At 39.0% G+C, this 12,233-nt stretch overlaps 1 protein-coding gene across 2 annotated transcripts in view; it reads left to right on the top strand.

Annotated features, from left to right (window-relative positions):
* Positions 1–12,233, top strand: part of LOC107730618 (RNA-binding motif, single-stranded-interacting protein 2-like) — a 46,279-nt gene that overhangs the window by 22,658 nt on the left and 11,388 nt on the right. For both annotated transcript variants that reach the window (XM_016541478.1, XM_016541479.1), the window contains exon 2: positions 3,344–3,510. In XM_016541478.1, the coding sequence (XP_016396964.1) occupies positions 3,344–3,510 (167 nt within the window). The remainder of the gene's footprint in view (positions 1–3,343; positions 3,511–12,233) is intronic.

The following is a 12,233-nucleotide window of genomic DNA, read 5'->3' as shown; positions in this document are numbered from 1 at the left end:
GGGTTTCTTCTGCGAGGCGTATTTGGAGTTTCAGCGCGAGAGCGCCCTCTGGCCTTTGGATGGAGATTTACTGCTGATCACAGAACCGTGCTTCACTGAAAGATACGCATGACAATCGCAGCTTCTGTCGAATCGCGATCTCAATTCCATTTCGATTTATCATGCAGCCCTAGTTGCCAGATTGCTTAAAATAAGCAAAACACCGGGCAGAAAATGTATCCATGTAACAGCGAAGCTCTGATTCTGGGTTTTGAACTCTTGATATCTGGCAACTGCACTCATGAAAGCTTGCATAGTAGAGGCGTGTACAGCAGTCCGCAATATAATTTTGTCTCCTTTTTCTGACAAAAATAAAAAGAGGTTTTTGGTAAAGTTTTTATTATTTTTTATTATACATTTTAGGCTCGTCTTATTTTGTCAACGAAATTATTTTCCGTCATAGTTTTCGTTAACGAAATTAACACTAGTGGCAACCCATATAGCTTTCAGTTGTAGTCCATTTTAATGGTGCATACATAGATTTAATTTGTTATTTTTTAAAAATATTGCAGCTACCATTATCAGTACATTTTCTATCGCAAACTCCTTTTTTGAGCTTTTTTACTTTAGTATTTTTTTCACTGCTAATATTTTTTGTATTTAAAGAGGGCTTAAATATGAAAAACCAAACGGTTCAGAAGCGCTGCAGGTGCGTAATGTGACCTTTTGTGTTCTACACTATCCTGCAATTTTTGCCAGTTTCAAAACACTCAACAAGTTGCATATTACCTACCATTCATTTTCACTTAAAGGGGACCTGTTATGCCCCTTTTAACAAGTCTCCACAGTGTGTATGTGAAGTTTTAGCTCAAAATACCCCACAGATAATTTTTTATAGGCTAGCTTGTTAAAATTGCCACTTTGCAGGTATGAGCCAAAACGCGCCGTTTTTGTGTTTGTCCCTGTAAATGCAAATTATCTGGTGCCCCTGGCCCACTTTTGAGAAGAGGGCGGAGCATCAAGAGCTCAAGCTCCAGAAATACCGGTGTTGGCCTTTGCAAATAAACATTCCAATATTAGTACAAGCCTGTTATCTTTACAGAAAATGTACTCGGTTAATCATCTGATTGTACTGTGCATAATAAATGCACGTTTATGAATTACACAGATGGGGAGCACGGCACGATAAAAATAACGACATAGCTGGTCTCATGGTGCCATCGCGTGCCATCACAAACTTTTGGCGCTTTTCCACTGCGTGGTACGACTTGGCTCGGCACGGCTCAATACGGCACGGCTCGGTTTGCGTTTCCACTGCAATTTAGTACCAAAGAGAACTTGCGCTGTTCCTCAGTAGAATTTCTGTGTATGCGCTCAGAGACGGAACAGAACACAGATATGTAAAGTCATCTTTTAGCTCAAGGTGTGTGCCTAAATGGTCAAATACATGCAAAAATGTGTCAAAATGCAGCGCTTGGTGATTATTAACGTAAACCCTCATCGGTTCTGTAATAAGTGAACGTAAACAGTTAAGAATGAAAATACATGTGTACCAGTAAATTGGATCCGTGCGGCTCTTAAAGCGACAGTGGGCTATTCCAGCTTCTGACTGTGTGCTTAATATTAATCAAACAACAAAAGACAATGACAAAATCACTCACTGCTCTTGATTGAAGGACTTTTGTAGCTTTAATAAGAAACAAAGGAAGTTTCATTCTTATAGTGAAGACTATGCTGTTTAATTTTACATTTGATTATTCAATTTCTGTAGTAGGCTGTTAACTGAATACTTTATATTTGGATAAAAACTTATTTCTATTATTTTTCCTATTGTATTTGTCCTTTGCTTTTTTATTGCTGACATTTAATTATTTTCAATCATTTTGAGAACGTTTTCTGTCTTTTACTAATGAGTTAACCTAGTATTCTGCTGTGGAATTGAGAATTTTGGTCATGTGGCCCACTCATAATCATGATTACAATATTGACCAAAATAATCGTGATTATGGTTTTTGCCATAATTGAGCAGCCCTACTTTTTTCCCTACGATAATGTGTACGTAGGGAGAATCTGGAATCGCGTCTTCTGAGAGACTGTTTATGATTTATATTTTAAAAATTAGTGGGTGGATTTTTACCATTATAGGCTGGTTGTTTTCACAGACTGCGGCCACACAACTGTGTTCAAACACCTTATAAAAGTGATTTTTGCACAGTAGGTCCCCTTTAAATGTATGCCTAATGCTTGACGGTTCGTGACATCCACACAAAAACTCTTTTAACGCCAGAAGATGATGTCTGAAACTTATAAGTCTCTTAATTAACTTATTGTTTCTTGAACTGTTGTAAAAAATTCAATATCACATTTGTAATCATGGTAATTTTTTGGACAAAAACGGCACTCTTCATGTGAAATTGATTAACTATATGAAGTGGTATAAATATATAAATTTACTGCCCCCATGCCTTGAATTTGTGATCATTCTAAATGCATTTTAATAGACTGAATCATGCAGTAAAAGCACACACTCTAAATGCGCATTGTGCACTAGTCTAGACTTCACATAATGTATTGCATGCACTAGGACTGGGTATCAAGTTCGATTCTTTTTAGGCACCGACCGAATTGCCTCGATACCATCGAGTATCAGAAAACGTCTCGTCGTTCGGTACCAAATTTTGATACCTAAGGGGTTAATCTCATCAGCGTCAGTGAGTCAATAAAGGTGTCTGAGCTATGCGTTTTAACACGAACACTAACAAAATAAATAAAAATCATGATTCTGTCTGAGCTATGCGTTTTAACACGAACACTAACAAAATAAATAAAAATCATGATTCTGTCTGAGCTATGCGTTTTAAAACAAACACTAACTAGTGTAAATGTAGCCTAACAGATGTGTAAACTGAAGACTATTTGAGCTTTATTAAAACTATTTTGCACTGATTTATTGTGTTTGTTACATTTTGTTCCTTTGTGCAGTGGCTCGGGAGACGAGTTTTTGAGTTTGTATAAACATCAACAAGCTGAAAAATAAAACCAAAGTTTTTTTTTTTTTAGATAATGTAATCTTGTTAAAATTGATTTTATAAAATTTGTATCGAAAAAAGGTATCGTTCAGGAACCGGTATCGAAGTCAAGGTATCGGGATCGATATCGACAGTTTTTGAACGATACCCGGCCCTAGCATGCACTCTGTAGGTGTGTTTTGAGTGGTTTTGGCAAAATACTCGATAATGTCAAATCGCACATCGTTAAAACAACAATAACGATATTATCGCAGACGATATATATCGCACACCCCTAACAACATTGATTTAACTATACTTATGTAATATGTTTGTTTTTTTTTTCATTTCAATAGCAAGCCTATGTGTCCTCCATCCACCAGATGGCACTGCCCAGTCCCAACACCAACAGCAGCAGCGCGAGTAGTGCGGGAGGCGGGGAACCGCTGAGCAAAACCAACCTTTACATTCGTGGACTCCATCCCGGGACCACTGACCAAGACCTGGTCAAGCTCTGCCAACCGTAAGTGTCACTGCTCCGTAGTGATGGGAGAAACTAACCTTTTCGAAGCTTCGAATCAATTGAACCAATTGCTTCGCAAAATGATTCACTGTTTCGAAGCGCTCGAAACACCACACGCAGGTGACGCCTGCTGGTCAAAAGTGTGTAAATGCAACAAAAACTCAGGCTAAAACATGTATAAAAACAGATTTTTAAACCCCATTGCAAATGTTTTATTGAAAGTATAATACATTAAATGCCATAAAATTGATCAAATACCATTAAATATGAAGTGTCTGTATAATATGTGGCTTTTAAAATATTTTATATTAATTTGCAGGGCTTGTTTTGTTTTGTGTTATGCAGAGCTTGTATATATAGGCCAGAAAGATATATGAACTATTTCTCATCCTTTTATTAACACAAATGTCTTGTTAAAAATGCCTACAAATTGATGAAACTGATCCGAGATCAGGTAAAAATCATAGACGCTGGTTCAGTGTTTCGCCGCTGGGAGGCGATCTCAATGTTCACAGAGATCGCCCCCCCAATGGAAAGCCATTAAAATTTTGAAACGTTTCGAAACAGTTATGAAGTAATGAAGCCTCGTTTACTGAAATCACGTGACTTTGGCAGTTTGATACGCGCTCCGTTTCGAAACAAATTATTCGCAAAAGCTTCACGAAGCAGTGTTTCGAAAGCCGCCATCACTACTGCTTCGTGTAAGCTACGTAAGGCTAGCTAACTATGGTGTGCTTGCATGTGAATGATGATCGTCAGGGATAATGTTCCTGAAAAGTAGCGATGGGAGAAAGAGAGCTTGTCGAAACTCTGACTCGAATGAACCAATTTCTTCGATTGATTCACGCTCAAGACACCAGAAACTTGCGACAACTGCTTGTCAGAATGGTGTAAATGAATGCAAATGCTCAGCCCAAACATGCATAAAGATGCTTTTTGCAAACCAATTGATGTTTTTTTTATTTTATTTGAAAGGCTACTCTATGAAATGCGATCTACAAATCATATACTGTTATAATGAAATGTGTGTATACTATGTGTTATTTTATTAATTTGTAGGGATTGTTTTGTGTGTTTTATGGAGGGCTTGGCTAATGAGGCCAACAAAGGCTATACCATAAACCATAGAATGGTTCATAGGTTCACTGAGATTACCCCATAGTTGCGAACCATTTTTGAAATGTTTTAAAGTTAACTTGATCTCATAGGAAAATGCCTATTAATGCTTTGGCAAATTGGTGGTGAATTCCTATTAATTCATACATTGTGAGCTGTACAAAAACATACCATTTTTTTGTAAAAACTAAGCCATGGTCCACCCAACTCTCAGGAGATCATGCCAGTGAGATTGTACTAATTCAGACACTTTTCCCCATGAGAGTGTTGTTCCAAACAGTTTTGACCCAATGAAGCCTTGTGACTTTGGACGTTTAATACAGTCTCCAAACCACTGGTTTGAAACAAAAGAATCGCAAATGTTTTAAAGCATCGTGAAGCAATGTTTCAAAAGTGCCAATTGCTTTGAAAGTTTCTTTACACTTAGCTGTTTCAAAACACCAATTCAATAACAATATGCAAAGCGAAGGACTGATTAGAGTAAAGAACACACCTGCTTTGATATCACCACTTTCTGTCAGGTCCGAATTAAATTCAATTGGGTCTGAAATGATCTGAGCGAGGAAGTTTTTAGTCATCTCTCCGCTTTTAAATAAAAAATTTAATATGCCTACTAGTGTTGTCATGATGCTGGAATCTATCTTCGATATGATACCTTAAACAATATCGATATAGGTATCAGAGGCATCCAGCTATTAGGGTTGTGACGGTGAGGAAATTTTCCCACCGGTTAATCGACGTGTGACAACACCGGTAATACCGGTATCAACGTCGGGGCAGGGCGTTCCCTCTTTTCCTCACTTTCCTTCGCTTTTAAATAGCTTGTAAAAGCGGTGTGCCCATTTTACTTTCACTTTCAAATAGCGGCAATTCGGAGTAAAGCAATTGTTAATTTTTAGTTTGTTTGAATTTTCCCTCTTTTCCTCGCTCGTTCAGTTTTTAATTGTAGTGTCTGTTCTTTTACTGAACTAAATTATTTTTATTACTATAAAAAATCAAAACGACGGTGGGGGTTGGTGACGCGGTGGGCAAGTGACGTAACCTGTGTTGCGGCTTAACACCGGTATCACCGTCAACACCGTCTATCGCGGCAAGCCTACCAGCTATCACTGTATCTAATAAAAGTAAGAAAGAAATGCTTTGACTGATTAAACATGAAGACAATAAACACACGATTGTGGCAATATATTGTTTATCTGTGCTCTTCAAGCCATCTTGGGTATTTTTATAAGAAAAAAATGTATTTTTACTATGCATAAAAGACTTAGTTATTACTTGTAATGCAATGCTAATCAACATAGCACATGTTACAGTATAGTATACTATAAAATAATATATTTTTGGCTTCATTCTGTGATAAGAAGCCACATCAGATCACGGAAAAAAAGAGCATTGAAACAGTTTCAGATATTTCTGTCACGGCAGAGAAGAGTCAGGATCCAAGCGCAAGTGCGAATATAAAGGTTTATTTAGTAACCACAATAACGGAGAAACAAGGTGATCAATCCTCGGGGTCTCGGTCAAGATCAGGGCTCCTCTCGAGAAGCGTTCCTCCCAAAGCGCTGGCCAAACCAAGGCGAGGGCTGAAGATCCGTGCCCTGGCAGTGCGTGAGCTAAAACAGCGAACTGACAGAGAGACAGGACATGAGAATAACGAACCGACAAACACACATTGAACAAGGCGTCCTATAAAGGGATCGCTAATGAGTTGCAGCTGGCGCGCTCTGATAGAGCGCCAGCTGCAACCACTAACGAATGACGTAACACACATACACCCACATGACAAGACGCAAAAGGACCGCACGGACCCATGAACCGTGACAATTTCAGCATCGATATGTGTTGAAAAATCATAATTTCTGACAACGCTAATGTCTAGTGTAATGTTGTAGTAACTGTATTTTTGAAATCAATAAAAAGATGGTCTTCTTTCTGCTTTAAAGGAACTTCAGCATTCGCCACTTTTAGGACTACTTTTATCAAGATACATACAGTGGGTACGGAAAGTATTTGGTTCTACACCTTCGTTTGAGTCCAGCTGTGTTTGATTATACTGATTGGACTTGATTAGGAAAGCCACACACCTGTCTATATAAGACCTTACAGCTCACAGTGCATGTCAGAGCAAATGAGAATCATGAGGTCAAAGGAATTGCCTGAAGAGCTCAGAGACAGAATTGTGGCAAGGCACAGATCTGGCCAAGGTTACAAAAAAATTTCTGCTGCACTTAAGGTTCCTAAGAGCACAGTGGCCTCCATAATCCTTAAATGGAAGACGTTTGGGATGACCAGAACCCTTCCTAGAGCTGGCCGTCTGGCCAAACTGAGCTATCGGGGGAGAAGAGCCTTGGTGAGAGAGGTAAAGAAGAACCCAAAGATCACTGTGGCTGAGCTCCAGAGATGCAGTCGGGAGATGGGAGAAAGTTGTAGAAAGTCAACCATCACTGCAGCCCTCCACCAGTCGGGGCTTTATGGCAGAGTGGCCCGACGGAAGCCTCTCCTCAGTTCAAGACACATGAAAGCCCGCATGGAGTTTGCTAAAAAAACACCTGAAGGACTCCAAGATGGTGAGAAATAAGATTCTCTGGTCTGATGAGACCAAGATAGAACTTTTTGGCCTTAATTCTAAGTGGTATGTGTGGAGAAAACCAGGCACCTGTCCAATACAGTCCCAACAGTGAAGCATGGTGGTGGCAGCATCATGCTGTGGGGGTGTTTTTCAGCTGCAGGGACAGGACGACTGGTTGCAATCGAGGGAAAGATGAATGCGGCCAAGTACAGGGATATCCTGGGCGAAAACCTTCTCCAGAGTGCTCAGGACCTCAGACTGGAACTAAGGTTTACCTTCCAACAAGACAATGACCCTAAGCACACAGCTAAAATAACGAAGGAGTGGCTTCCCAACAACTCTGTGACTGTTCTTGAATGGCCCAGCCAGATCCCTGACTTAAACCCAATTGAGCATCTCTGGAGAGACCTAAAAATGGCTGTCCACCAACGTTTACCATCCCACCTGACAGAACTGGAGAGGATCTGCAAGGAGGAATGGCGGAGGATCCCCAAATCCAGGTGTGAAAGACTTGTTGCATCTTTCCCAAAAAGACTCATGGCTGTATTAGATCAAGAGGGTGCTTCTACTAAATACTGAGCATTTTTCAGTTTTTCTTTTTTAATAAATTTGCAAAAATGTCAACAATTCTGTTTCTTTCTGTCAATATGGGGTGCTGTGTGTACATTAATGAGGAAAAAAAATTAACTTAAATGATTTTAGCAAATGGCTGCAATATAACAAAGAGTGAAAAATTTAAGGGGGTCTGAATACTTTCCGTACCCACTGTATGTATGTGATAATTTTTTAAAAACCCTTTAGTTGGATGCTTCATCCATAAACCTCACTGTACGCCAACACAGAAGTCCGGCCCTTTAGCTTGCTTGGTAATGTGTTTACAGACTAAAAATCTCAGATCTTCCTTTGAGTATGTTTTGTTGCGCAAACTACAGTGTGCTTTGAGGTTTGAACTCAAGCCATTTGTGGTTCAAAAGAGGAAACATGAGGGTAGATTCGGGAGACATGAATTGAATAGGAGTGGCAGAAAGGAAATGGTTCATTTTTTCTTGTTCTGAGGTGGCCCTGTGATGAAGCCAAGTGCTTTATTTTAAAATATTACATCAAGCAACGTTACACAGTCTTTCAGCTAATTGCATATATACACACACAATACTAAAAGGGTCAGCTATTATTATGGGGGAAGTCGTGGCCTAATGGTTAGAGAGTCGGACTTGTAACCCAAAGGTTGCGGGTTCGAGTCTCGTACCGGCAGGGATTGTAGGTGGGGGGAGTGAATGTACAGCGCTCTCTTCCACCTTCAATACCACGACTGAGGTGCCCTTGAGCAAGGCACCGAACCCCCAACTGCTCCCCGGGCGCCGCAACATAAATGGCTGCCCACTGCTCCGGGTGTGTGTTCACGGTGTGTGTGTGTTCACTGCTGTGTGTGTGCACTTTGGATGGGTAAATGCAGAGCACTAATTCCGAGTATGGGTCACCGTACTTGGCCACATGTCACGTCACTTGTTGCAAATTACCTTTTTTTAAATTTATTTATTTAAATTTATATTCATAGTGAATTGGTGAGGTTTCATGTAGTGTAAGCTAACACAATACATCTATGTGAAGCTTTGCACCTGATTGTGTGCTTTGATTACAAGCTTATACTCTATCACTGTTAAGTTAACTGTGCCTCAGTATACCATCATTTTATAGATTTGTAGAGGCTGAGAACAGGTTTTGCTTCTGCAAGTCAAGACGGATCTTGTTTAGACCCTATCATTAATGTTTAAACAGACACATTCTTCAGTTCAGTTCAGATGTGGGACAGCGTTAGCACTGAGCTGCTGACGCCTTGCTTCTGTTGGAGATGAACTGGAAAAGTGTGACGCTGCTCTTAAACATTTCTAATGCTGATTTTCCACAAACATCAGCACGACCGTATTTAGGCTATATGGAAAAATTCAGGCGACAATCGTCCATTTCTCAGAACGCAAACGCAGTGTTGTCCTTCTGCAGTTAAACAGCACATGAGCTACTTTGGCTTTTAAATACAGTACTCGTCTGAATTTGACTGAATTTGTTTCTCCTTATTTTGAAAGCAGCTTATAATAATTGAAATTAAATGAATAATCTTGGTACATATGGATTTCTTTAGAACACAGGAAAACCAGCCAACAAGAGTCCAGTGTACATGTGAACTCCTTCAATATATTTATGAAGTTAGTTGAGAGAATGAACACGTTCATCCACATTATTTGTTAAACAATAAAGCCAGTCCGTTTTGCTTCCTGTTTCACTGCTGTGAGTCCCGTCTCAGTATCTGTTTTATGTGCATTTGCACGGGAGACTGTAGGTTGGGATCATGGGAGTTTACGGTAATTTCGTGATGATGTAAGCTGTGTAAAGCTCTCCATTTGTGGTGTCACATGCTGTCTAGCCAACAGTCTTTTCCTGCCATATGAAGGATGTACCAGTCTAGAACAAACCTGCGTTTATTATTTGTTTTGGTGTGTAGTCGGCTAAATGCGTGCATCATGTACTTCTGTCACGGCTTAATATGCAGAGACTTATCTAAATAAGTCATTCATAAGTTAAACACTGTGGCTCTGTGCAGCTTTCAACATTGCTCTTTTTGTTGAGCAGTCCAACAACAGTAATGTCTACTTAAGAGATGATTGAACCGTGATGACATTTGATTTGGTCTGCCATGTTGTAAAAGAGGGGAAGAAAATCAGGGGGAAAGTGAAGCATATATTCAATGGGCCAAAAGACCTTAAGACTATATAAGACACATGATGCTTAATTTGAACAGCAGTAACTGTGTGCAGCGATAGTCTCTTTGCAATTGCAATTGGAATAGAAAATGTGTTTTATTTTTTAGTGCGCTCAAATAATGCAAGTTCATATTGCTGATAAATACTGGTTCATAAATCAGTTTTCTCAAATGATCTGGGTTGTGTAGTGTACTCAGTTTTTACTCATTTACTCAATTCATCAGGTATATTTCAGTGATTTCACAGCTTTATAATTAGAGTGTGGGATACATTCATTCTGTTGTCAGAGTTTGACTGAGAAGCAAACCTGTAATTACATCAGTCATTTTTCTTTGTGCTGATGTTGGGCTGTAGATGATTTGTTGAAGCCATCGGGGTGAGCAGTGTGTTCTGGTAGATGTGAGCGGTGCGTAGCAGACTGGACTGAAGTGAGGAGAAGATGACAGGGTGAGAGCTGAGGAAGTGTCAGTGGAAATTCTGGGAAACAAATACCAGAGAGTGTGACGGAAAGGACAGAATCGGTGCCAACTGGGTCATGGTTGAACGGTAGCGGCTCATACGTCTCTCTCCACACACACACATACACACACACACACACACACACACATGTTGTGTTTCCATGTTTTATGGGGACATTCCATAGGCGTAATGGTGTTGATACTGTACAAACTGTATTTTCTATCGCCCTACACCTAAACCTTCCCCTCACAGGAAACTTTCTGCAATTTTAGATTTTCAAAAAACTTCATTCTGTATGATTTATAAGCTTGTTTCCTCATGGGGACCTAAAAATTGTCCCCACAAGGTATCCTTACTATCCTATACACACACACGGATACACACAACCTAATCAGGTTACCTTTGAACCGTTCAACAGGATGTATGCCACAGCATAGTAAGGCACTTCCTCTTTTATGTTGTTCTGTCTTGTGTTTGGTTTTTCCCCTTTTCCCATTTGTCGTCTCAGTTATCTCACTCTGACACTGATAATGTGATACTCAGACGTCTGGTGTGATAGCATTCCATTCTGTTGATAATTTGTTCAGAAAGCGACGTCACTGTCATGGACTTAAAGGGATAGTTCACCCAAAAATGAAAATTCTGTCATTAATTACTCACTCTCGAAGGTCGAAGGACATGAGGGTGAGTATGACAGAATTTTCATTTTTGGGTGAACTATCCCTTTAAAGCGCTAATGGCATTACTGCATTTTATTTTACCACTTTAAAGAAAATAGCTATTTCTGTTAAAGAATTGAATTAAAAATTATGTCATCATCTTCTCACCCTAATGTAGTTTCAAATCAGTATACTGTTACATTTGTCTGTAGAGCACAAAAAGAAAAATGTCAAAGAATTTACCGTTTCTACATCATGCATGTAAATCCAGAGATCAAAAGAAATTGAGCACAATCATTTGGATTTAAACGATTTCTTAAACATAAAATCAATGGTAAATTAAACTTCAAATAATGTTTTTTTTTTTCAATATGAACATTAACTTTATTGAGATTACTGAAAAATAAAGAATAGTCTCTCACATTATGCCAATGTGTTATCAGTTTAAAATATTTCATTAAATAGTCATTATAAAATAGTTGTTTAAATTGCTTTTGCTGCCTCCACAAAAAAAAATAAAAAAAAATATATATATATAATTGTGTGTGCAAAAATGTAACAAAATAAATGTATAGCATACATAATATTGACTTTAGTTTGCACATTGTTTGAAAGATTTTGGCAAGATGTTTAATATGTAATCAATCAAAGAAATAATCATCAAATGAATTATCAAAATGTTAATTGCAGCCCTTCAGCAGAATATCTTAGACTCAGGGATTGGCTCTTTTGAATAGTTTAAAATCCAAAGCTGATTTGTAAATGAACCGTAGTGGCCTTTTGATGCGGTGTTAGTAACTCATGACAGACGAGGTTGTTGTTGTAGCAGCCAAACGGTGTGTTAATAATGCTTGCTCTGTTCCAACAGTTGTACTCAGTGTAGAAAGTTATGCTTCATTTAGTCATTTCAAAGAAGCTTTGCCAACAGCACTCCACTGAGCCAACTGGCCAAACGTCAGACTTCCCACATGTCAGCGTGATCGGAAAAGAGTCCGAGACAGACAGGAATGTCTGTGCGTATTGCCAGAGGTGCTGAAGAGTTATCTCTGTCTAAACGAGGATTAGAAGGACTTTATGACGAGCATTTTAAAAGTTATTACTATGAAGCAACAGACATTATGCATGGTATTTATATATTTATGCATGCATTCTTATTATTATTAT

The sequence above is a fragment of the Sinocyclocheilus rhinocerous genome, unplaced genomic scaffold (assembly GCF_001515625.1).
Source record: "Sinocyclocheilus rhinocerous isolate Xijiao unplaced genomic scaffold, SAMN03320098_v1.1 scaffold1449, whole genome shotgun sequence".
Classification (NCBI taxonomy): domain Eukaryota; kingdom Metazoa; phylum Chordata; class Actinopteri; order Cypriniformes; family Cyprinidae; genus Sinocyclocheilus; species Sinocyclocheilus rhinocerous.
Note: the sequence above shows the minus strand (reverse complement) of the source record. Positions and strands in the feature narration are given on the sequence as shown.